This window comes from Sinohyriopsis cumingii, chromosome 17, assembly GCF_028554795.1.
Source record: "Sinohyriopsis cumingii isolate HCF-2022 chromosome 17, ASM2855479v2, whole genome shotgun sequence".
Lineage (NCBI taxonomy): Eukaryota > Metazoa > Mollusca > Bivalvia > Unionida > Unionidae > Sinohyriopsis > Sinohyriopsis cumingii.
The window spans coordinates 91,576,954-91,604,288 of record NC_142977.1 but is presented as its reverse complement, the minus strand read 5'-3'; the positions used below and the strand labels follow the sequence as shown (position 1 = coordinate 91,604,288).

Here is a 27,335-nt window from a genome sequence, read left to right as displayed (position 1 = left end):
AAATGGGTTAATAGTGTACGTCATTTATGGACTACGATTGATCCACTGTGTGAAAATAAATTATCTAACCGTTTCAAATAACACGTGCATAACAAAGCTCATAGTACATATTGCTCCTTCATATGGAGTGTAATCACAGTTCATATGTTCCTCAACCGCTACTTAACAGTACCAAGTGATCTCTAAGTTGTTATAAATGAAGTATGGAGGAAATCCAAAGGAATAAAGCGCTAAAAAGGTTCCATAACTTTTTCTTTAATTTACTGACATTATGAAATATGACCAGTACAGATTCCAAAATTAATGATGTCCACACTGTAGGTGTGTATTTTTGTGTTGCAAATGATAGACCAAGTTAGGGCGCTGTATCTTATTTTAAGTACATTTCCCCAAAACAAAAATATCAATCATTCTCCTCAGCTGTCTGCTTCAGACAATGATAGGTTTCCTAATAATGATAACAATAAATTGAAATATATGTATGTGAGACATGTTAAATGTTTCCACACTGTTTAGTTCCGGAGAAAACAACTTTACTCTAAATATTTGTACAAATATGAAACATGTTGGTGATAAATAGCTGCTGATAAAATTATGTTAAAATTAATGAAAAGATATCAGTTTGATTTGAATATTACTACATGCTAAATATCATATAACAGACAATTAATCTTTTGTTTAAATGTTTGACAAAGATACCTATTTCTAGAGCAGCATTCGATCTCATACCTCTACGACATCTTTGTCTAACCTCGATTTAGTCCAATTCGATCTCATACTTCAATGACAGCTTTGTGTAGCATCGACTTCGTCCAAAAGGATGTGATGTTGCTTTTATAGTATGATGCTTTTGGAGTAATATTCAAATAAGATCTTTACACTGATGAAAAGTACCACAACATGCCTTGTGTATTGTAATATTCAAATAAGATTTACACACTGATGAAAAATTCTATAATATGCCTTGTGTATTGTAATTTTCAAATAAGACTTACACACTGGTATGAAAAGTACCATAGTATGCATTGTGTATTGAAATATCCGATAGATAACTCAGAGTATTTGAGCCAACACTTTTTAGGAGTGGGGGAGGGCAGTTGCTTTGGTGGCATGAACGGTAAAGATGTCGGGTGTCTAAACTGTAGGTTAAGGTGCCATTGAGGTGTGCCTTGGAATCAGGCTCGGGGAACAGACGTTGTTGTAAAAAATTAATTGATTTCCATGCAAACATATCATCAGAAATGGCTTGGTCTGATTAATTCTGTCATAGAAACATTCAACATAGACTTTATTATTCTTTCGAAACGTAATCGTGTATTGACGATTTATGCATTTGAAAAATAAAATTGTTTAGTTTAATCGTCCTATCCTTTACATGCGAGACACCTGGCAAAAAGGGTAAAGTAGATAACTTCTCATGGCTAATTAGATTATCTCAAAACACGTGTATTGTATCAATTTGTTACTAGGCTTCTAACATTATAAATTAAAGAATTAAGTCTACTTGCCTTAAAAATGTAGATTTGAGTTATACTGCAGTAATATATAAACTACACTCTTAGAATGCTGTTGGAATTTCTTAAATGAAGCAAGGGAATTACATATCAAAAGGCGTTGTGAGCATCGAACGTAGGTCCAGATACAGTAAAAAGAATAGTTCGAAATGGTTTGTTTTCCACCACGGAATCTAGAATTCATTGTTAGCAGTCGATCTAAAATTACATTCAGCATTTGTTGCTTTCAGTTCTGTTAGATCAGGCATATTAATGGGAGAAAGCTTGTTTAGAGACAAATTTGTCAACCACGATACGTTTAAAAATACAAACATAATACATTTTTGTATTGGTAACCGTTTTACACGAATGAAACATCCGGAGGTGTCAAAATACGGCGTGTCATAATTATTCCGGTCGTATTTTTCTGGTGTTTATCAATTTTGATTATTTTAATTGTATATGGCTTTCAATATTGTGTAGACATAGTCTCTCAGTGGTCGGATATATCAGTAAAATGTTTAACTGACGGGGAGAGCCAAAATTTTCAAAAGGAAGTTTAAGTGAGTTTTTATTTGATGACCGTGTAGGATTTTATAAGAAATGAAATAATTTAGTTTATTAATATAATTTCATTATGAGCTATTTCTTTCATAATTATTAAAAGAAATTAAATTTTATTTTGATTTTAGTTCCTTCTGATATAACCTTTATATTTGACGATACTTCTTATGTACCCTTAACACTTTAATGGCTGATATACCACTCCAAGGACAGGGATCATGCTGAATCATTCCTTCTATTGTCATCCTCATAAATTAAAGTCCATACTTAAGAGTGCACAAGGTATGTCAGCTCCAAATCAGTTAATCATATAACGTGCCTGTTGATGCAAGTAATGTAGGGGTCGGTGGAGTATTGATTCAAGAAGACATAAGTGGTGTGCAATATCCAGTGTGCTATAACAATTAACAAGCACAAGAGAAATTATTCCACAATCGAGAGGAAATGTTTGGCTTTAATATTAGCTTTGTAACACTTTGAAGTGTGCATTAGTTCATGATATTTGTTATTGTATTGTATTCAGTGATACCAGTCCCCTTAATTATATTAACAAAAACAAAAATCAGAGACTTTTTTTTAGGTCGGGTTTAATATTACATTTATTCAACATTGGTTTTAGGCACATTAAGGCAAAAGATAATCCGATTGTGGATGCACTTTCACAAATATAGAATCGCTGAACTGATTTACTTTGTATATATTTTGCGTCATTCATGGGGTATCTTCCTACCTAATCTGTCTTTTACTTTATGAGTGGAGGTGTTATGTATATCTATATTGTGCGTTTAACTTTGGTCCATGATTGGAGATTTAAGGGTCATGTGTATACAACATATTACATAAGCAACTTTTGTCCTTGATTGTAAATTATACATTGAGAGGCATCATTAATCTAAAAACATATTCATTAAAATTACAAAGTGCCTATTTACATTTTGGACTAAATCAATATTATGGGATTATTGTGAATTCAGTCAAGAAGTTTCTGAATTATATCATTGTGATATATCAAGACCGTTAGTACATCAGCTTATACAAGACTCTTAGCACATCAAGAAATTAGATACTTTCATTAGAGACACTCTACACGTTTGGACTTGTGGTAGAACTTTTAGGATTTGTTTGGATTTAATTCACTATACTGTAAGTTCCCTTTAAATTTTCATGTTATATTATTTGTTGCATTTTACTAAACTTGTTGATTTTGCTTTTTCTGTTACACAGTTTCAGACCATGCAGTGGTAACAATATTTTGAAACTACGAAGAACATCCCATGTCTCGTTATTATTATTATTATTATTAATGTTTCTTCACATATGGTTAATTATTTTTTTTAATGAAACCTGTGTGCAAATTTCCAGTTTTAGGCATTCATCTCAAAGGTTTATAAACCTTACTTGCGTTCACCAACAGTCTGGAAAGATAACTCTGTTATTAAATAATTTCACAAGACACTATTGAAAGCCTGTGTCTCACAGTACATTATAAACAACGACCATACAGGGATTTATAAACGCTGAAATAGTAAACGTTACGCACTTCATGCATGATTGTATATCCAATTTACAAACTTTTGTTAATTAGAATTAAAATAAAGGACATGAACACCGCTTGTGTCACTTTAAATAAAACCATGCCACTGTCCTTTCTTTATTAGTGAGACGACTGGAGGAAGGGTATGGCAAATGACCTTTTATGGTCAGTTAATGTATCGCAAAGGATGTGCACGAAATCTCTCTAGTTTAGTCACATCTCATTTCGTAGACGTTTCTCGGCCTTGAAAATGCATAACCATATCTTCTTTACTTGAGTAAAATAGGTCACATCAATCCTTTTCATGCTTGAGTACATTATTCTTTCTCATTTGGCAGAGCTTCTTAGAGACTGATATCCATATAATCATGAAATTTGACAAGCGGATTTATATTATAGATATTAATAACTTCATTGACACATTGTCAAGGTCACAGTGACCTACCTGTTTTGATCTACTGACTATGCAAGGTTGTTTGGCTTATGCCACAACAGAGTAGGCAAGACATGACTTTCCATTGAATTCTTGGATTATTTGGCAATTTCATGGTATTCTGGGTGAAAGTTTCAGGCTATGTTCTGCAATTTTATTTGTCATACTGTAGGAGAATAGAAAACATTTTTCATAACATGTTTGAGTATGTGCTGCATTTCACTGTTTTCCTAAACCTTATCCCTGACAGATTTGACTCATTTTCAGGAAAGAAATATTTTTTCTTTGGTGGGGCAGGTTTTAAACGGATCCAGCTTTCCATAAATTGTTTATGGAGGACAATTTTGCTTAATTAACAGTTTCCTCTGAATTTAAGTTCTACTGTTCATTATCAATGAAGAAAATTAAATTTTGCCATGACAGCGTTATTTGTTCCTTCCTTTGCTTGAACAGAAAGTTCAGTACTTCCAAAAGACATTGTGATCTGAATATGTTGGGGCTCAGAACTTCTTATGTTATTCAACTGTAGTTGTATTGAACCAATGTTTTCACAGCCTGGTTCATCGGTATATATAGGATATTTTGATTTTGTACGGTAGATTTCAACATTAGCAGATGACACTGTAGAGGCATTGCAGACATGTTGGACGGTGGTCTTTCCGGGAGTAACGGTGTCCCCAGCTCGAATAAAAACCTTAAAGTTATCTTCACATTTGTAACAACCATTTTTGTACACTTTCTTTGACTCTGGATGCTTGTTAACATCAAAAGGAACTGCGACACTGATGCCATATGTGAAAGGCATTGATCTGGAAATGATAACTGAGGTGTCGTGGCCATACATTACTGCCCCTTTGACAACAGCAAGTCTTGCATCTTGGGGAATGATTACAGTTTTGCCAGGAAAAGATTTGTGAACAGCCTTCTTTATAACATCTGATTCAGAAAATCCACCAACCATAAGGATGATGTTGACTTCAGGATGCTGCATCAGCACTTCTTTCATGTGTTGAATAATGTTCTTTTTGACATCATCAAATAGTTCTGACATAAAAGAGCCTGGAATATGTACTTTGTCTCTTTTTTGCATCACAAGCCCGTCATAAATTGTGCCTGATACATTTTGCTGTAATGTTTGACCATTTTCTTTCAAGGTTTGAGTAAGTGCACTCAGAACTCTAAATACAATTCTGTCTTCACCAGCATATTTCCTCTTTTTCAACTCAAATTCACGCTTTAGGTCGAGTTCATCAGCTTTTCTTTCCTTGGTAAATAAAGAAATAATACGTTCCCCATATAGATTTTCAAGCAGGTTATCAAAAGCAGCATCTACTTTTGTTCCACCCCATGGACCTCCACTAGGGGGACTTAATTCTGTCAAATTTCCAGATTCCCCAACTTCATGGATGGTTATATCTGCTGTTCCACCTTAGAATATAAAATACGGATAATAAATATTGCATGATTGCTCAATTAAAAGAAACTGAATCAATACAACAGTGCAATACACTCGAACAGGTACATATCTGAAATGAAAAAGTACCCTCATAAAATAAAGATGGTACATAAAATCTCATGACAAGCTTTATAGGTCTGCTGAAATAAAATTACTCTTTTAACAGTTCTCAGCAAAAATGGCAATTGCACAGTAACTTATGGCTTGAGTAATAAAGGACATTTCCCCTTGAAACCATAATGCTATATTTTCTTGTCATTGTATTGTGTAGTCTTGTTTTCATATTTTATTTTATAATAACTTTCGGGATATTGAGAACAAATGTTAGACTGCCCTGCTCTATTTAGATTTTGTATTAAAAGAAATTAAAATGATCTGTTGTTGTGAGAGCATCTCAAAAATATAACATATAAGTGGTTGTTGACAGACATTTTAAGTACATGTAACTGGAATTTAGTTTGAGATTCCCAAAGGGTAATAGGTTTATCATAAAGAGATGATCAAAGTATGATCAAGATAAATGATACTATTTGTGATGGAATACAAGACTCAAATTGAATCAACTAGCGTAAAATTCTTTGCTAAGTTCTGATCAATTTCATAAAGATAGAGAACAAAAGAAAGGTGACAATTTGGATTTGATATTGCCAATTCAGTACAAGCAGGCCATGATTCTTTCTGGAATATGTGCAGATAGGCAATATCCTCGAAAATAGTACTAATAAGTACAGACTTATAACAACTGCATATGGCCCAAACAAAATTAAACATGTCAGTTGGAAATACATATTGATTTGCTCATTTCATAAATGGGGCTCCGGGTGGCTGAGTGGTCTAAAGTGATCGCCTTTACTGATCACTGCCATCTAATCTATATTGGCATGAGCTGTAGTCTCAGGCTTGGCCAATGTCGGTAAGTGAGAAAAACTGGCCAGTTGCTCCCCTTGGGTCAGTGGTTCTTACTGGGGCTTTCCAGGGTTCTTCTTCCACCATGTTTACTGTCTGCCAATAATAGCCTATCATGTGCTGAAAATTGGCATTAAACCCACAACAAAAATATCATTTCATAATTGTTATTGTGTGCCTAGAAAATGGAAGTGTATGAAAACATCACATTAATTTCTCACAATCAACAGCATTTTAAACCAAATGTAATAATAGGAGGAATATATAGAATGTCCATTTTAAAAAAAATTCTTTCTGATTTTCCTTTTCAAACAGCAAGTAAGGTCAGTCTTAATTTTTAAACAAAAATGAAGACATAGCTTACCTCCTAAATCAACAAGGATGAATTGAGTTCCTGGCTCAAAAGAAGAGCCATCTGTTTTTACGGAGATGGCTTTACAGTAAATGGCAGCAGCCTCAGGCTCTAAAGCTAAATCCAACTGGTTGTCTGGAATTCCAGCCTAAAATAAATGAAAAACATTTAAATTTAAGAAGGATTTCAGAGAGACACACACTTCCTTTTATTAGTCTGGGAAATATCTAACAATGAATAAGCTCTAGATAGGATTTCAAAAAGTGGAATCACCAAAGATTGGCTGAATCAAATGAATCCAAACCTAATGATCAAAAGAATGTATGGTTTATGGTTTATATTGTTATAGAATAGAGATTTTTCAGTCATTTTTCTAGACTCTCAATATGTTGAAGATCAAATGCATTCTTTACGAAATATTACTTTCATATCTGTTTCAAAAATTCATGCCAAAACACTGTACATTTACATATTTGACAAATATTGCCAATTTATTAACAAGATTTTCGTCGACTGTGTCAAACTAGTAACTTCTAATAAAGTAGAGAGTATGAGCCCAAAAATCATAATCTTAATACATGTATTTATGAATCCACACATAAACTCTTATCTGTTATTTGGTTTACAGATATCTTGAATTAGGCTTGAAAAGGGATTGGATTGGTTGGTGTCTGCCTTTCACAGTCGACTAGTGCAGGAGAAGAAATGTGTAAATTTGGTTTAAAATGAATGGCTCACTGGCTAACTTGTTTTGTGTGTGTGTGTGTGTGTGTGTGTGTGTGTATGAGAGATTTGGATTTTGAACATAGCTTTAAAAATAATTCAGTTACATCGTTTCTGCAGTGTGGCCGTTGATATCTAGCAATGGGCTTCATGTTTCAGGCATGTTGTTCTTCCCCCGCCCCGTCTCATTATTCTGACACCAAGCCAAGCCGACCAGTCCTCATACTAACTCCTTAATGTTGAGCACCTAGCAAGGCAGCCGTTAGTACCATGTTTCGATTTCATAGGTCTGCTACAGTTTTAAATATCTCAAAATTAGAATGGTTAAGGTGTGTTGAAAAGCACACCATATTGTTATGGTAACTTTAGTGACGTTTACTTTAAGATTCTTTTTGTTTATTTGAGCCACCTGGTCACATGAAAAAATTCAAAATAGCCCTTGACTGTTGAAACCAAATATTGTAAACAAATGGTTTCGTTAATGTTAGTTCAGCACACATTCTATCATTATTGTTTGAAATTAATCTGAATACTTTAATAAAAATCTTACAAGCTAAAAAGATCACTTACCCCACTGATAAAAATTGTAGTTGTGAAAAACTTTACCCTATCCAAGATTACTCACCCATTTCTAAGTTTACCAAATCCACATAAAACAGCTTCAAGAGTTAAATGTACTTTATCAAAAGTTTGTTGGGGGTGGGGATGGAAAAGATGAAGTCAAAAGGAAAGTTTTATAAAAGGAGTATTTTGAAGGTGTGTGTGTGTGTCTGATTTGGATTTTTAACTTAGTTTTAACAATTTTCAGTCATATTGCTACAATGTCTGCATTGTGGCAGTTAATAGTGAAGTCTAGCACTGGGGCATCATGCCGCAGACATGTAGTATCATGTCCCATCCAATTAGATTATCCTGACACCAGGCTGACCAGTCCTAATACTAACCTCCTGATGTTCCAAGCCAGGCAGCTGCTAGTACCATTTTTATAAGTCTTTGGTATGACTTGGCCAGGGTTAGAACCCACGACCTCCCACATCAGAGGCGGACACTCTATCTATCCACTAGGCCACATGAGTGGTCAGAATTTTGAAGGAGGTATGACAATGATAGATATAAACATGTTTGTTCATTAATTGAAACTCACTTTGTTTTAAGTCTTGTCACCTCTAAACCTAAATGGAACGAGATTTTAATAACTTCCACACCAAATATAGTCATGATTTTCAGTTTTGGTATAGATTTTATGACAAAGATAAGAAATACTTTGATTACATTCTGGACTGATGCATTTGCATCATATATTAAATTACATAATAAATTTACTGTACAGAACTTGGACAATTTTCTTAAAACTCCAGTATAGGATGAATCCTAAGATTAAAGTTGGAAATTCTAGCGTTGTGTACATGCAATGGATGAAAAGGGAATTTTATACGTAAATGATTTAGTTAATGAAAATAGTTCATGGATTAATACAGATGATTTTTGTAATAAGTTTAAAATGTCAACATCCTAGAGCTTCAAGGCATGCTTAGAGCCAATCATTTTTTTCCCAACAAACTTCATATAAACATTAATTCCAATATATATGGCTATTCTTTTTTTTTTACATAAAGCTGTAATTTTGCTCATTAAAGAAAAAAGGGGTTGTAAAAGTATACATAAAGAACTAAAATTTAAGACTTTATCTCATCTTCTTTGGAATTGTTCCAAAACTGAGTCATTGCTTGCTAGTTTTATTGAGTGGATATGGAGTAGTAATTAAATGCATAAGTTTTAAGTTTCAGAAAGAGAATTTATTCTTGGTATAATAAACCAAATAAAAGATATAGTGATGAATCTCCTTTTGTTGCAACTGAAATCTTACATCTATAAATATAGATGTAACAATGAAATATCACACATGGCTCATTTAAAAAAAGGAATGAGATTTTATTACATGTCAGAAAAATATTATGCATATATCAATTTTATATGGAAAAAATTTGATGACAAATGGCAACTATACAAACATCTCTTTCATTTGTACCATTCATTCAAATCATAACTACAATGTTAATTAAGTTCAGATATGTCCATATATGAAATGCAGCATGTGTGCAGTGAGGTAGGTATGACCTCATTTATTTTGTTGTTAGAAAGGAAAATTGAAGTAGTATATATACATCTAGAAAGAGGAGTAATTTCAATGATGTGAATGCAGTAAATTTTTAAAGTAATATTTAGCTTCTAATCTATGTATTTCTTTTATTAGGATTTTGATAATAAGAGAAAATACTCATTTAAAATGATAATAGAATGCAAATATTTTAAAAATGAGTAAAGAAAATAGTTACTGTATAAAACGTTTAAAAAGTGAATATTGAATCTGGTGTGTGTGTGTGTATATATATATATATATATATATATATATATATATATATATATATATATATATATATATATATATATTTAGAAAATGGTTACAATAAATATACTTTTTTATTCTTTTACACTCTCTCTAAAGTTACTAGTATCATTTCTGTAATGAATTTAGAATTAGAATATACATGTAATACTATGTACTAGTGTTAATCATTATTCCCTGTAAAGCACTGTGCACCTATAATGAACTGTGAGGTAGTCAGTGGGATGGATTCCCAACCCACTGCTACCAGTGTACAGGGAATAATAAAAAAAAAGTCTTACACTTATCCATTCCACAAAATCATTGGCTAGTTTTTATCTGTATCTTTAATATTCTAATTATCCTGCTATCTGTCATCATCAGATGAAAATAACCCAAACTTCCCTGTGAAAACTTATAGCCCACTTAATGGTTAATAATGTTGATGGAGTGATGGCTGGTGTGAACAGTTCCTGATAGGACAAAGAACATGCCTAATGACATGTTGACAGGCACTGTAAAAACTGTGGAGGAGACTGGTACTGATTAAGAGGAATAATGCAACATGCTCGATGGAAATTAATAAATGAACATAAGCCTTTGTCACTGTAATGCACCTTATAGAATTTAACACTGGAAGACGTTAAAACACCCAGTTTAACATGGTTAGGACAGTTTGGTGTTCTTGGGGATTTTAACAATCAAGGATGGTTTAACACTTTAAGGGAATTTGACATTTTGGAATGGTAAAACACATTATGGGGATTTATCATGAGTGGTTTGTAGCACCCATTAGGAATGGAACATGATCAGTTTACTTGACCCTGTTAGAAATAGGGATGGTATAGCGCCCTGTGGGAATGGAAGATGACAGATTATATCTCCTCTTTACAATCTAGTATACATGATTTACTATCTGATACCTATGCACATACAAACTCACAAGTAAAATATATAGGGTATGTGATAGTTAAAAGCACTAACAGTCTTACTGACCAGTATCCACTTTTAATGACCAACACACATAAAGGTATGTGGTAGTTAAGGTCACTAATGCACATTTGTACAGACCAATATCCACTTTAATCTACCAACACATTCTCACTGACCAACACACACATACAAACTCTTATTTTAAGGATGGAAATGTATAATTGGGGTGGAGGGTAAGATCATTAAGATAAACACTTATACAGACCCAAACATTTTTTACTGACAAAGGTTGCATAAATACACAGAAACCAAAAACATATGAGAGAAGGAATGGGTTAATGAGAGTAAATAATGCTTATTCAGGCAATTCAACATACATATAAAGGGAAGGATGGAGATTACTTTATGATCATTATCACATACACGTATAAGGCCACACATACTGAGGGAGAAAAGATGGACAGAGTATGATCATACACAAATATATACAATCACAACTTACAAAGGGATGGTAAGAGTATGAAAGTTTTCTTTGTAATACACAAATGGACAAACTTGTACATTAGTTTTGTATTAGACTCTGATAATACTCCTTTTTGTCTATTTGGGTCATCATCAAATGCATCTTTATACTGCATCTCGAAATTCTGTTATTCTGTATTATCTCTTAAAAATATGGATATTTAACAAGAAAATAAAATTTGTTCTCGTTTTTATATCGTTTCTTTGAAATTTATTGAGAAAAGGATTTCAGCATGAGAGTAATGAGTACATGGAGTGGGTGTGACATCAATAGTCACATTTCCAGGTAATATCTTCGTTGCCTATTTTATATGCATATTTCAATCTTGCATTAAATCAAGTCATATCTGTATCATTTAAAAGTTCAACAAATTTTCTGCTAATTGCACAATCTTTAGGAAAGCTTTTTTTAATTTTAAGAATCACATTCAAGGTTTAAACACGAGCATACAGTTATGTCCTTGAAATAATCTGCTTTTCCTTTGCAACTGTCAAGTACATAACAGTTTCTCTATTTTATACATCCGTTCAGTTAGATCATCTAGTATCATTTAAATAAAGTTGCTGCTGATGGCACAAAGTTTATCAAAACCAATTTTAATTTTAAGTGCCGTATCCAATGTTTAAAGACAACATTTACGGTCTAACATAGGTAGCCGCAACAACCTCACTTCTCTGTCCGACGATAATGAAATATCTGATGCACATGTGTGGAACAGTGCTGTAGTGTGTCCTCAAAACCCTGAATCAATCATTATTGTCGAAATGGCATCATACATATTTGGCTTAGAAAAACTAATTACTGTCAAAATTGTCGATCTTGCCACAAGCGGCAAAAGTGTCATCACCTATTTACTACTGACAAGTAGTTTAACATTCCTGACACGTTAGCCACCGCGAAAGCATCAACAGCTTTTACATGAACACTCGCCTTGTTGGCACCCTCATTTGTATGACAAGGATAACATTAGAGAGTACAAAGGCAGTGGGGTGTTGCCAATTTATGTGTTGCCTTTGCCTTAATATGCTGTAAAATTGAATTACCACAAACAGTAACCTCCTAAATAGTTGTTGCAGGAAATATCTTGTGTACTTTTAATATCCAATTATCAGGTGGATTCATGGAGTGAAGTTATTCTTGTGAGTACATGTAGGTTCGAAGGATATAATATACAAAGTGTGTCCATCACGGGTGATGTTTATCTTGGAGATGTTATAGTGATAAAACTGGAAAAGGTTTTGGCCAGTGGTTCCGCTGAGGGCTAAATTACTGTCAAAGCTAAGAAACAAATATTTGGGTAACTGACCCTGGAATGCATGATCACAGAACTTAAATTGGAGACCTGCAGCAGTGGTAGAAGTTTTGACTTCCATTCTTTTTATTTGATACTTTGCAGTGTTCTTGCTCGGAGTCTAACCTCGTTTCCTTCTCGAGAGAAGTCTTCGAAATGTGTCATGTACAATCTTGACTTTCTGATGACATTTAATAAATGGTGAGTAAATTATTCAACACATGCTTATCACGTTGTTGCAAACTCAAATTCCAATATCAGCTCCATCACTGCGATCTTACAGGAAAAAGACTTTAATTTTTCGCGACACGTTCTCAACAGCACGAACAATGTTTTTGTTTATTAACTATGTAGTTCCTCTAATGATGGTGACACACGGTTTGACGACATTTTTATAAATCCGTCTGAATATACTCGATGATATGGGAAAATGAAATCCAATCACTAATTTTGCAAACAATATCTTCATGGTACAACACATTTTATATTTTAATTGTTTTTTTATCACAGGTGTACCAGTGTCGCTATCATAATTATAATAATGCAAGAAATCAACATCAATTTATCATAGCAAAGAAGGCGAAAAGAGCTATACCACGGGGAACAGCAGCAGCAGCATCTGTTTGCTCGATAAATTTTTCCTTAACAAACAGGCTGCAACACAATCTGTGGAAAAATCACGCCATGCAGTATAAATCATTATTGTGGACAGTACATTTATTTGGTGCAATTTTCTATACCTTTTTTGTCACGACTCGCGAGGTATCTTTGGATTAGGGCACGTCAGTACTTTGACTTCTGCTCTTCATATTTTTTATTTGTAGCTATGTGTCTGAAAAACATCTGTTCATATTTTTTATTTGCAGCTTTGCGTTCAAAGAGACATTTTGTTCATTTCCTAACCTTCAAATTTTTTGACATTTTCACAACAGTCAATTCAAAATGAACACGAGACATTTACTAAAAGCTGATTTCAGTTAATCAACATACAGGTATAGAACGATAGCTAAAGGATATTTATAAATAATTTAGTCGAAAAAGTACAAGACATACACATTTGTTGATGCTTCAATTGTACTGAATCAACAGCCAGTGATTCTAAAGCACCGATTATGAATAGGTGTGTGGTATTTTGTTACCTAGCCTCTTGGTTAGGTCTTTTTATAATGATTATGAATGGTGTGTGATTATCAAGTTTTGTTGTACCCTGCGCCTTTATTATTTAAAAGACCGAAACTGTTTATCTGACTTTGGTGCGCCTGGTAATAAAAACGCTATAATTTAGTTAATTTTCTCCGGCGTGCCAGACAAATCAAACGTTATAACCAATTAAATCTCGTAACGAAGAATGTTCAAGCACAAAGCCTTTGGAATAAATACTAATTAGGAATTTGGCAGGGGAAATTAAATTCAAACGTTCTAACAAAGAAAACGTTTTATCTAAGAACGTAGTCAACAACCTTTACTGTAAACATAGAGGTAGATATAGATAGATATATTCACTTTTGTTTTGATTGGGCAATGATAGATTAGTGTACCTTTTCTGAAAGATAACGGTGGCCGTGAAAAGGGACGTTGCTTTGTAATTGGTCAATCTATTCATGAACAAGGGTCATTTCCACCTTATAAAATCCGGTCAGATTCGTGTGGAACTTCAGTTTGCTGCACCTCTAACTGAGACGGTGAACGTCCTCTTGTAAGCCGAATTCGACAATACCAAGGAAATCAACAGTTTGATAGAAGTCATTCTAGATTATTAGAAGCTATGGAAGACTGTTATCCCTCTTTGAATAGGGGAAAATCTTTAGAAATGGAATGGGAGAATACCATGGAAGTAGAACCCCAAGACAAAGGCGAAGAGGACATAGTGATGAAGTCCAGATGGCCAAAACAAGAATAACATTTAGTCTCCTGTTTTGCCGAACACCTAGCATAAAAAGTCACGGAATTGATCAAGAAAGAATGCTATGGATGTCAAAACGATCATCCCAGTCCAATTCAACACGACAAATGTCTGATGCTGAGTCAAGAAGAAAAATTGGACGAGTATCTGGACGAAGCTTGGAGTTTCATCTCGGAAGAAGCCGTGTTGCATCAGTGGTATAAAGACTTGTGTGATCATTCCTCTCCTCCACTGATGGCTCATAAGATCAATCACATCCAAGCTCTCTTGGCTCAGAGTGCCGAAACGAAGCGAAGAAACGGTTACTTGTCAGATATTTTCAAACAAAAAATTCGGATTGAATTGATGACTTATCATTACCTGTGAAGACAAAAAACAGAAGAAAAAAACAACACACAAAATGGATACCTGGGAACTTTGTTACCTCTTGAACCACAATTCTTACACTGCTTCTTGGAATTTTGTCGTGTGTGCTTAAGATGAACTGCCTCATCGCAAACCTCAAAACCATCAAGCTTATGTCATCAACACGTTCGTCAGTCATCTCCCAGGAACCAACTGGGTAGCCGTCTACTTTCCCCGTGATGGTTGTGTGGATTATTTTGATTCGTATAGATTGCCATCTTTGAAAGACGACATCATCGACTTTATGAAAAGAAATGCCCAGACGACACGATTCAATAATGTGAAATTACAAAGTACAGATTCCATGGTGTGTGTACAATACTGTGTGTATTTTCTTCATCAGCGCAGTCTTGGATATTCTTAAGAACATTTAGTGACTTATTTTGATCGTCACTCTTCTAGAAACGATGACAAAGTAGATCGATGGTTTTGTGACCATTATGGTTATATTTTGTCTTTAGCTAGGAAACGTAGTGTACATCAATGGCCCAATGACTTCCATCAGTGGAAGTCTAGTTTCACTTCACAACGTTGTCAAAAATAGTTTGTTATTTGAAAAATGATTGTTTTATTGTTAATTGTTGGTTGTTAGTTATCTGAATAAAAATGTTGTGTTTTAAAAAATGTCTGTGGTTTGTTTTCAATTTTTATCATGATAGATGCTCTTTTACTTCTCTCTATCCCTCACCTAAAATCAGCTATCATAGCCTTCCGACTTTAAACATTGTAGGGATGTTTTCTATCGCGTCCGCGCTTGAACCATATAAAGTGGGGTAAACTCCAGTCTGCCCACAGATCCATTGGATTGTTACATCAAAACTTCAAAACATTTATGACCTAATAGTGACCAAACTTTTATATGTCGCTTAGACATATTAGTTAAATAGGACAATTAGGGCATTTATTATGTACACTATGTACTAGAATTAGATAGATTGTTAAGAATTAGGAAATTTTTTAGACTTGTTGGATTGGATCTAATTGCACAGGTGGCTAACTCATCATGGGTATTTTTTATGTCCATTAGAATAACTGGACAAGATTTGAAATAAGTACGGGCTGGCGTTTCTGGGAGTACACGACATTCATGGCCGGCTTGCCGAGTTCCTTGCCTTCCTTGCCTCTCTCGGACATCGTACATTGACGGAGATGTGGAACCATTTCCACCCGTCAAAAAACCATGTGTCCTAATGTGACGTCATCGCTGCCGACCAATCGTAGCGGACGTTACATACTGCTTGGGTTGACACCTGACGCGTTCGATCGCAACTGAATACCAACTTTTTAATCATGAGTGCGTGCTGGGTTCATTCCCACTCATGACGGCCCTACATTCAGGTCGTTAGGGACTAATTAGTTCCACGACCTGATGGCCAAATTAATAAGTGTTCTTTGAACACATAAATGCCTGGGGGATGAGGCACTAATTCCTTCCCCCAGGATCAATTAATAAGTCAGCTTTGCTGGCAAAAATCGTCAAACATGCCCTAACGGGCGCAATCGACGTTAATTTAACAAACCAACCAACCAGTCTGACCACAATGTACCTTAATCAATTCGTTGGTTATCAATATCACTAGTGGCATCGGTGTCAGATGGAATTCATCATTTAGTTTGTGGAGGGTGCATGCTGAAGAAAGGTAATTCTCGTGGTGTAATGAACTTTCCCTGGTGTTCTTTCTTTTGGCATTTGTCCACTACCCCTCCTAGGTGTTCCACGAAGTTTAGTACAGCAATTTGGTCAGCCATCATATAGCCAATTCCAATTTGTTCTTCCTGGTCAAATATGTAGTTGACCACCTCTACATTTTGTTTGGCTGTAGGTCGGGTTTTCTGTCTTTGTTGTTGTTGTTGTTGCTGTTGTTGATGCTGCTGCTGCTGTTGACTATTCAAATTGCCAACTGGTGTATATATGGAGCTGTGTGATTATAAACACTGACTCCTTTGCTGATGTCTGTGTGTGTGTGTGTGTGTGTGTGTGTGTGTGTGTGTGTTGGCGTACGTTTATGTGGATAGTAGATATTGTGTTTGTATGAGTGTACGTAAGTTTGTGTGGATAGTAGATATTAGGGTTTGTGGATAGTATATAATAGTTTTTTCTTCTTCAGTGTGTGGATAGTAGATTTTGGGGTTTGTATGAATTAGCGTATGCTTGTGTGGATAGTAGATATTGTGTTGTTCTTTTTTTTTTCTTCTCTTTAGTGTGTAGATACTAGATATCGGGGTTTTTGATAGTATAATTTTTGGGTTTGTATATGTTTGCGTAAGTTTTTCTGGATAGTAAATATTGTGGTTTTTTCCTCATTCCCGTGTGTGGAAGTAGATATTGGGGTTTTTGATAGTATAATTTTGGGATTTTTGTATGAGTTGACGTACGTTGGTGTGGATAGTAGATAATATGTGAAGTGAGTGTAAGGGATGTTTTCCTTCACGTCCGTGCCTGACATATACAAACTTCAGCGTCCATCATTCGCGCTTCATTCATTCCATTCATAGTCTGCAGCGAACATAGAAGGAGCAACACAATGGAGATAGTGACGGAAGAATTAATCCCTGCACATGCGTTGAGCGCTATTCAAGGCTTAGGTCTAACGACAGCCTCCGGCTGGAGCCAAAGAGCACAGGCAAACAGAACCACACTCTTATTAATATGGGAGGACAAAGAAATTAAAAGAATTAGGTCCAGAACTCGGCGTGGAGGGAAGAAATATACGCAACAGCAGCGGGAACAAGAAATGCAGACCCAGCCAATTAGCACCCTACCCACCTCGAGACCACAAATAACATCTAGCCAACAGCCGACTATACCTAAAAAACAACCCACCCCGGAAAGAATGGTGGCAGAACAAAGGGCCAATTATGTTAGAGAAGCGGCATGGTAAACTCAAACTCAGTTATCGGAGGTGTTACGTTCTTCTATCACTCCGATACTACAGGCAATCACAGCTGAAAGAATAACCCCAACAAGGAATTATCTACCTCAATTGAGGAATTAGTATCAGAACCAGAAGAGGAAAAAGAGGCGGCTGAGGAGGAGGAGGAGGGGGACACTGACCCCCTCGTTGAGAAGTACACAGAAATGTGGCTAGATCAAGTATTGTATGACGTCAACAAAGCAGGGCAATTTATAAGAGCCATACAATCTCTAGACACCTTTAAACCAAGACCTTCTCAATGGAGATTTGGGGTCAGAGTTCTCCCCCAATTCTACAGACGAGCGTACACAGGATACCCCCTCAGTCAACTGGTAGAAGCCGCTGCTTACATTGCCGCCCATCATGGCTACGCATTTCCTGATATCAAGAATCATGAGACTAGGAGTGCGGAAAAGATCGTGAGGGCGGAAGAGATACGTGGTATCTTCTAGCAGAAAAACAGCCCTTTTAGGGCTCCAAAAGATTGGAGTACTTAACATCCATGGCTGGCTTGCCGAGCACCTTTTTCCTCACCTTTACCACGCTCGGATATCGTACACATGGCAGAATGTGGAACGATTTCCATCTGCCACACGCCCAGGTGTCCTAATGTGACGTCATCGCTGCCGACCAATCGTAGCGGGCGTTACATACTGCTTGGGTTGACACCTGGGGCATTTCAATCCAACTAAGAAACATGAGTGTGTGGTGAGACTATTCCCACTCATATTTAAAGCCTTTCAGTCAGGTTGTTAAGGACCAGTTAGTCCTACACCTGAGTGGCTAAATTTAAAAGTACTCTTTGAGTACATAAAAGCTTGGGGGATGAGGCTCCTTTTCCTTCCCCCAGGAGTAATTAAAAATCATGCGGTGCGTGAACAAACAAGTGATACATGCTCCAGTGGAGTGAAAATCACTATAATTTAACTAAGCAAGCAAGCATTCGCGCTAAAACCACCTAGAATCAACAACAATGATTAAAAAACCATAACTAGGATCTATACCGGAGAAACTAGATTGGCCAGCAGCTTTGGGCAATACATAGGACCCCAATCCCACAAACCAAACTGCTACCACTGCCGGGTTCCAGAAGCCCTAACAAACATATCCAACACCTGCCACAAACTAAAGAAAGAAAGAAGCAAACTAAAAATGGAGCAAAATAAGACTGGATCCCCGGATTTTTAATGAATAACAACCCTAACCTCAATCTCACATATATAAATATAATTAGCTTTATATATGAATCTGGGTTACAAAGCAAAATATAAAACTAAATAACATCACACAACTAGTACAGGCTAACAAACTTAAATGTAGGGAACATATAAGATCAGATGTCTTTGACACGTCTTAGAGACCCGAGTAATCGGCAAAGATATATGTCTTAATCAAATAGATTTAGCCTGGAAATAAACATCACGTAACTCGTATTCAAGCTAAGAAACTCAAATTATGGGGGAAAATAAGATCAGATGTCTTTGACACGTCTTAGAGACCCGAGTAATCGGCAAAGATATATGTCTTAATCAAATAGACTTAGCCTGAAAATCAAAATAACACCAAACAAATCTAACCACATAAAATAACACCTGACAAATAAGGCACCTAGGAACGCAAATACGAAGGGGGGAAAAGGGGGTGGGGGATTTATTGTTTTCCACTCTTTTTCTTCAGAGAAAGAGAGAAAAATAAATATTTTTTATTTTTTTAAATTTCTTATAATTATTTCTCTTTTATATATTCAATCTAACCACTCCTTTTCCCCTTTCTCTAAACAATACTTGACAACCTAGCATACACGTAACACCTCTAATACCTCCGAGAATGTTCTAGCTGAAGGTGACCGTAATATCTATACCACGAGAAATTCTAGGCCCCAAAAAATAGAGCATATAAGGTGGTCCAACACTTAAGACCATCAGAGCCCGCTGCACAAAGCAGCAAAACTATAAACAACTTTAGGAAAGAAGGACCCCAAATTAGCTTCTATAAAGTGGTCTAAACACCAACGACCATCAAGCCTAGCAGCACAAGGCAGCAAATAAAACAACGATAATTTAGACAAGTAAGATTTAAAAACAGAATCCTTCATATAAGGTGGTCTCAAAAGTCCAAGACCATCAAGACCAGCCACACAAGGTGGCAAACTTAACTAAAAACTGTCACCTAAGATACCTCTCCTAAGCTAAATTCTAAACTCAAAACAGCACAGGATTTTTTTCAAAATTGTGTAGGACGACAATTTAGACCCGATACCCTGAAGTCTAGGAGCACCGACCTGTGACCTTGGAGCCTCCTTTCCACCCTCTCCTCCCTTGCCACGGCCAGACATCAAAACAAACAGCGTGAAGTGCACGCCCTTAATACCACTGAAAATTCAGTACCAAACAAATGAGTGTGTGATGGGTCCATTCCCACTCATACATACCTAAATGCAGCTAGGTAGTGACGACTGAATAGGTTGAGTGTGTGATGGGTCTATTCCCATTCGCCTTCAAGCCCTCCATTCAGACAGGACCTCTTGTAAGGTCCACTGCCGGAGGGCTTTAATTAAAGAGTGCTCCCTGAGCACATAAATGCCTATGGGAAGTGGCTCCAATTCCTTCCCCTAGGGACAATTAAATAGCCTACCGTGTATGCATAAAGCAGAGGTACATGCTCGAAAGAGCGCAAACCTCTTTATTCCAACATAGATACATAAACATTCGTGCCATGTCTTCCTAAATCATTCATAAATCATTAAATAAATATACCCGTCCCCCTTTTAACTTAAAAAACAGAAGCATGGAAGGACCTGCAGGGGGGGAGCACCGTGCCGCTCCTAAGGTGAGGGGCGAGGGCATACATGTCGCAAGGACATGATTGTCGCCAGTGCGCGAACTTGGACCCACCATCAGGGTGGTGAGACACGCTGCACCCATTAACGGTACATTTTTAGAACATTTCGGAAATAAAGATCCAAAATTCAAAATTCGTACAAGACGAAAATTTAGGCCAGTAACCCGGAGTCAACAGACACACTCATGTGGATGGATGCCTGCCTTCCTGCCCACTTCCTTCCATGCCTCGGTCGGACAACAAAAAAAGCGTTCAATGCGCGCATAAATACCTACCCAAAAAACAAGAATGAGTGAGTGCTGGTTCTACTCCCACTCATCCACTAAACTGGTACAGACGACTCACATACATGAGTGTGTGCTGGATCTACTCCCATTCATGACAGCCTACCACTCAGGTAGCAAGAAACATTATGTTTCCCTGTCTGACGGCTCAATTAACAGCACGCTTTGAGTGCATAAACGCCTCGGGGATATGGTTCAGATTCCTTTCCCCCAGGAACAAGTAGCATCCTGCTGTGCAGGAATAAACCAGCGGCACATGCACAATTGTGCGCACGCCACTTAAATCCAAGAAATCAATCAAATCAATTCGCGTCATTCTACACGTAATAACCATAGAAGAAGATGGCAAGCAACCATATGGATAAAATGTTGAAATTACAGGAAGTGGTTGATACGATCGGCATGGTGGAAGTACTACTAATGAGAATAGAAAATGGGGCATATAGTCCACACATTTTAAAAATGGAATTGAACAATTTAAAAAAGGCCAAGGTACAACTGAGACAAATGATTAAAGAAGAAAAGGAGGAGAAGGAGGATGAAGAGGACATACAGATGATGAAAGAGTGGAATAAAAAAAATAGGAAAGGAAGAAGAAAATGAAAGAAAGGACGAGGAGAAGGAAAAACAGGAAAAGGAAAAAATGAAGAAAAAAAAGAAGACAAAGAGTGTAGGGCAGAAAATAAGAAGCTGGTAGAAGAATAGAAGAAATTAGAAGAAAAAAGAAGAAGAAACCCAAAGGCCCTTTTCAGGGCCACTCATATGCCTCAAAAAGATTTGCGTTATTGCCTAAAACAATTTCTTTTAGTCGGTTGTATAGTCGTTTGTGTGACAGATTGATGTTCATCAATCTATGTCTGTATGTTGTATGTGTTATGTATGTCTATGTTCCGATTGAGGTCAGCCCCTTGCTACATTGTTACCAATCTTCAGTACCGTGATGTCACCTCACCTGTTCCATTCCTATAGTCCCTATATTAATGGTAAGTCCCATTGTCCCTATACAGTCCCACGACCTCTTTGACTGGACTTTCCATTGTCCCCAGGGTATCCCACTATACTACTGACATGTCATCCCTAAACAAATACCTCTTTACCAGCCTCCCTCATGAACTGTTTCGCGCCATCATCCCATATAGCGGGGACGGTGATGACCCAGTGAATGTCTGTATCCTTTATGTCATGGATTTTCTCACGCAAGCTTTTCAAGAGATGAGTCTTTAGATACTTGATCGCCTCAGAGAAGACTTTCATCGCTGACATTTGATGTCCTTGGTCGTCCCTCAACTTCATTTCCCGTCTGATTTTCTGATTGTATCATCAGAACATAAAAACTAACATATATATTTCTTAAATAACATACTTACATGACCATCTTTAAATATTACAGACGGATAGGGTGTGAATATGACATTGATAACATACATCTTGATTCATGCACTCGTTACAATCTGCATAATTCACTGAAGAAAAATGAGTGTCAAACGCTTCTGTTATCAGGGAAATGTTCCCGTTGCCAACTTTAAATTATTAAATAATAAAGGAATCCAGTTCAGTAGGCCACAACGATGAACGGTAGATAAGAACTGCGTACCTTACAGCAAATGCGTCAAATTGTAATAAAGTAATTGTTGAGCAGGAATTTATATTCTTGAACTGTTTGCATGTTAAAGAATATATCTGCTTGCAAAAACAGAGTGCAATATGAAGCAAGTAGTCACTGAATTTTAAAGAAGGAATCACAACAGTCCAACAAATCAGCTTGACTCGTATCATAAACAGTAAATCGTAATTCGTGAAAATGCTGAAGACTGTATAACACACACACTCACACACACACACACACACACACACACACACACACACACACACACACAGGAGCATCACAAATATTGGCGTTTCGGCCCAGTCAAACAACGAAAACTACTTTTGCTATTGTTCTAGAGAATGCTGATTTCTTCAAGAGTCTAAAGTTGCGTACGTACCATCATTTCAAAATTGCATTGCAGTTCAAGTCATAATTGGAGAAATCAGCGCAGTAAAAACAAAATAACCAAACAAACCGGAGAAAACAAGTCCAAAAATTATCTTGACTTTGTGGCTATCTAACTAGGTTGCTATAGTGATGCTATTATTCTATATTACCTCATTTGGAGTACATTTTCGACATAAACTCGATTTAAAATTGTCTTTCGTTGTGACGCAGAGAGAGAGAGAGAGAGAGAGAGCATACTTTTTGTCCATGAAGTTTCATCTTGAACCTCGAAAAATAGTACCAATCTGTATGATCATCGTCCTCAGCTAATTCTACATACTTATTTTCAGCGTCATAACCGAAGGAATGAAAGTCTCCACCTGGCTCGAAAAGGATGGTTGTTGGCGTTTTATCGGTTACCAGCCCCTCCCCTCCACCAGGGTTCCATGTCGTATTGGCATATATAATAAGAGGGTCTTTCTTGAAGTCGCTAAGGAAAGAGTATGCGTATCCTGAGTATGTGGTTCCAAAGTCAATGGCGGCCACAACGAGTTTTGTGGGAGTGGAGGACGCTGTCTCTTGTTCGGATCTCCGTGTGCTTCTGGCTGCTCTTCCTGTTTCTCTTGCTGATCGCATATCGCATGACTACAAAATTTAATTCAATATTTAATATTCAATTTCGCTCAAAAGATAGATAGATAGACAGATGGATGGATGGATGGACGGACGGACGGACGGACAGACAAATATGGAAAATGGCCACATACATCGATTTTTTAAGCAACGTATTGCTTAAAGAGAAAAGATAAAATAGCGCGATCTTGACAATTATACTATATATAATGTTTTGCACTCAAGAAATGAATTGTGCTTACATGTCGGTTTTTTATTTTAATTTTGAAAAAAAGTCGATTCAGTTTCAACCAAAATGACAACTTCTTATCGCCAAATATAATTGCTATAACTAAAATATTTATATATGATTTACTTTAAAGGAACTTACTATAAGGAATAGTACCGAGCGGTAATCCTCGTCACCAGTAGTGACTGTAACAGGGATTTTCTCCTGATCACTATACATGTCTATGTTTTAAACAAATTTATACAAATATATTATTTCTATGATATGTGTATACGATAGTTTACAGTGTCTTTTGAGTGATAATAGGGTACTTTCCTCCTTGCATTAGTCAAGTGGTTAGAAACCAAACTAGGGGTTTAATCCTATCATTTCGTCCACTAATTCGCTCTTCATCATAAATTCTTATATTCGTGATAGAAAATATATTTTTTTTGAAAGTGCAATCATTTATTTCTTCCATTATATACAAGGGTGATTACCTTTTTCCTTGGTTAGAGCGTCCGCCTCGGATTCGGTAGGTCGTGTGTTCGATCCATGGCCGAGTCATACCAAAGACTTCCAAAAATGGTACTAATAGCTGCCTCGCTTGGCGCTCAGCCATAAGAGGTTAATATTAGGACTGGTCGGCCTGGTGTCAGGATAATGTGTCTGGGTGGGACATGATGCTACGTGTCTACGGCATGATGCCCCAATGCTAGACATCACTATAAACTGCCACACTGCAGACATCGTAGCGATATGACTGAAAAATTGATAAAGCTACGTTCAAAATCCAAATCACACACACACACACACACACCTCTATTTCCTTGAGAGAGCTGATATACAAATTCCACAAATTTGAGTTTTCTTTTGGGTGTGCTACGAAAAGAGTTTTAGTCAAACTTTTAACTCCAATTATGAAGTATTCAGTATTTTTGTCTCTGCATGATCATTGACGATTTTGTCATTCAACCTTGTGGTCTGCATCAGTATATTAGTTTTATTTCTCATCTTAAATATGTGCGTTTGATTGGGTTTTATTCCACTGTAGAACAACAATGGGTAATACTGAAGCAAGCCTGGTTACCTTTTCATACCTTTTACTTATCAATGCATGTGCATATAACATTATGATTATAATGGTTGGAGATACCACGTAATCTTCTTTTATGCTTACAGTCGTCTTATGTTGGAATGTTTGTACCCGTATTTAAAATGCAAAAAAAAATATTAACTGTTAGCGTGCAACAGTTCTTGAAATGTGAATTTCCTGCATATATACATGTAACGTGTGTCAAGTTTGTACATACTCATATAGTGTGTGTGTGTGTGTGTGTGTGTGTGTGTGTGTGATTTTGGATTTTTAACGCAGCTTAAGCGCATATTGTAAAATGTTTTTACTTACCTTCTACTCCGGGGCCCCGGTTGATCGATTTTGTATTTGGGTCTGTCTCTAAATGTATGTATGCATGTATGTATATCCTATGCAGCCAGCTATTGATACAGATATGTATTCCCATTACACACACTTATACATAATTTTGTAGTTTGGTTTGTCTCTAAATGTATGTTGTTGTAGGTTTTAACGCCATTTTTCAGCACACGATAGGCTATACATGGCGGCCAGTATTTATGGTGGAGGAAGAACCCGGGAAAACCCCGGAAAGAACCACCGACCAACGAGAAGCTACTGGCAAGCTTTCTCACATACCCACATTGGCTGAATCCGAGACTCGAACCCATGCAGATAGGGTGAGATGGCAGTGATCCGTAACGGAGAGCGCTTTAGACCACTCGGCCACTCGGGGCCCCTCTCTAAATGTATGTATGTATGTATGTATGTATGTATGTCCCATCCATCCATACATACGTGTATTCTAATTAGTGGGAGCCTAAATGGCCATGGACTACTGTTTGTTATAAAATTGTATGAAATAACCAATTTGAGTCAGCTTTTTCCTTCCATGTCTGTTGCAAAATCGAGACGTGACTATATAAAATCGATTTTTACGTAAAATTGGCAACTACTAAATATCATTTTATTTGGAACCTAGAATCCTTGATTTAATTTTTCCATCCTTACTTTGATCCATCCATCCAGCCAGCCAGCCATCCTTACATACATACATACATACATACATACACGGGTCCTAAGAGACAATTTTATAATTATATCTTTTATATTTTGTCTTTCATGAAAATGTGTTTTAGGGATGAAATGCAAGAAATCGCAGTAAATGTCCACCATCTCACACAGACCTAAAATATTAGAAGTCATATTTAAAGTCTAATTTTTACTCTTGGTGTTGTAGTATACACATGCTTGAACAGCGTTATCACTCGAACTGGCTTTTCTATGGAAAACAAAAGTAGCTGAACGTTAGTCTCCACTATACAAGCAAGTGCCAAGTCCATCCTCTAACCGATGCACGGCCGACGGATCTTAATGCATGTTTGAACTAACATGAACAAAACAATTTGAGGAATAACACATAATTTTGTATGGGCCTTTCGCACATACACGAGTCTGTCCGAACTGTATATTACACGCTATTTGCTCTTTTTCTTTTGTGATAAATAGCTCATGATTTTGTCACAGCTGTCCTATCACACTTACGTGCAAAAATGGGACGTTGGCTGTCAAATGAAGATTTGTCACGTACTAAACAGGTAAAGAAACGTGGCGTTTAAATAGAACCAACGAAAGGTGAGTTTCGATAGAATCTATGAAAATTCAGTTATGTAGACGTGCTTGATTTTACTTACTCGTTCAACACTTTAGGGCCCAATCTTCAGTATTTCAGCATGATATGCTACAAACAACTTCTTCACAAGAGACTAAATTTACTTCCTGGATGTATGCGCATGACCATGGAGAACATGAACAGACAAGTAACTGATTATTACTGTGTAGAATGTTTAACCTCGACAATTACGTCTATGACACGCCCTTCCAATATACAATATTAAGTCTTTTCCTATAGACTCCTCAGTAAAGAGCAAAATAAGAAGAAATAAAGGACAGAAATAAAGTTTAGAAAACGCGAGTTGATAGTGTTCAGCAATATTCTCAAGTAGACCGAAAGAAAAATCTTTTCACTTAAAACCTAAAGTTACAATTTATGAAAAGAAAATAGTAGTTCCAAATTCAAAAAAAATAAAAAAGCCAAGAGGACGAAGAAAACAAATCCTTGGAAACGTTGTTAAGCAATTGCGAAAAGATAAATAAAATAAAATACACACGAAGAATATTATTTGCATGCTTTTGTGTGTTAGGAATACAAAATTCATGCTTATCTGGTGAAACTGCAATGGTTCGACCTTAGAGCTATTTCACACACACACACACACACACACACACATATGCGTGCGCAATATGTAAAAACATTTGCGAGTAAACAAAAGTCCCGATGCAAGTTTTCCAGTTTAAGGAAACAATGCTCATACTATCAAAATGACACAAATATGTGAATCGAAAGAAAATTAATATATGGCATCGGAATTCAAAGAATATAGAATCTTCAACTTCCATATCGTACTGGTCATGTTAAGCGTACTCCTGATTATACGTTGT

The 27,335-nt window shown here is 36.4% G+C and overlaps 1 protein-coding gene across 2 annotated transcripts; it reads right to left on the bottom strand.

The window, feature by feature from the left end:
* Positions 1–234: 234 nt before the first annotated feature.
* On the bottom strand, positions 235–26,609 carry LOC149779417 (heat shock 70 kDa protein 12A-like). Of its 2 annotated transcripts, XM_089940078.1 has the most exons (6): positions 26,528–26,578; positions 24,259–24,521; positions 23,176–23,562; positions 22,032–22,250; positions 6,751–6,886; positions 235–5,452 (listed from the first exon to the last, which is right to left on the bottom strand). In XM_089940078.1, the coding sequence occupies exons 3-6, from the start codon at positions 23,551–23,553 to the stop codon at positions 4,416–4,418; spliced, it is 1,770 nt and encodes a 589-aa protein (XP_089796204.1). In that variant the 5' UTR covers positions 23,554–23,562; positions 24,259–24,521; positions 26,528–26,578; the 3' UTR covers positions 235–4,415. The 2 variants fall into 2 exon arrangements, with proteins under 2 accessions (XP_089796204.1, XP_089796203.1); XM_089940077.1 differs by lacking the exon at positions 24,259–24,521 and having other exon boundaries at positions 26,528–26,609.
* Positions 26,610–27,335: the final 726 nt, after the last annotated feature.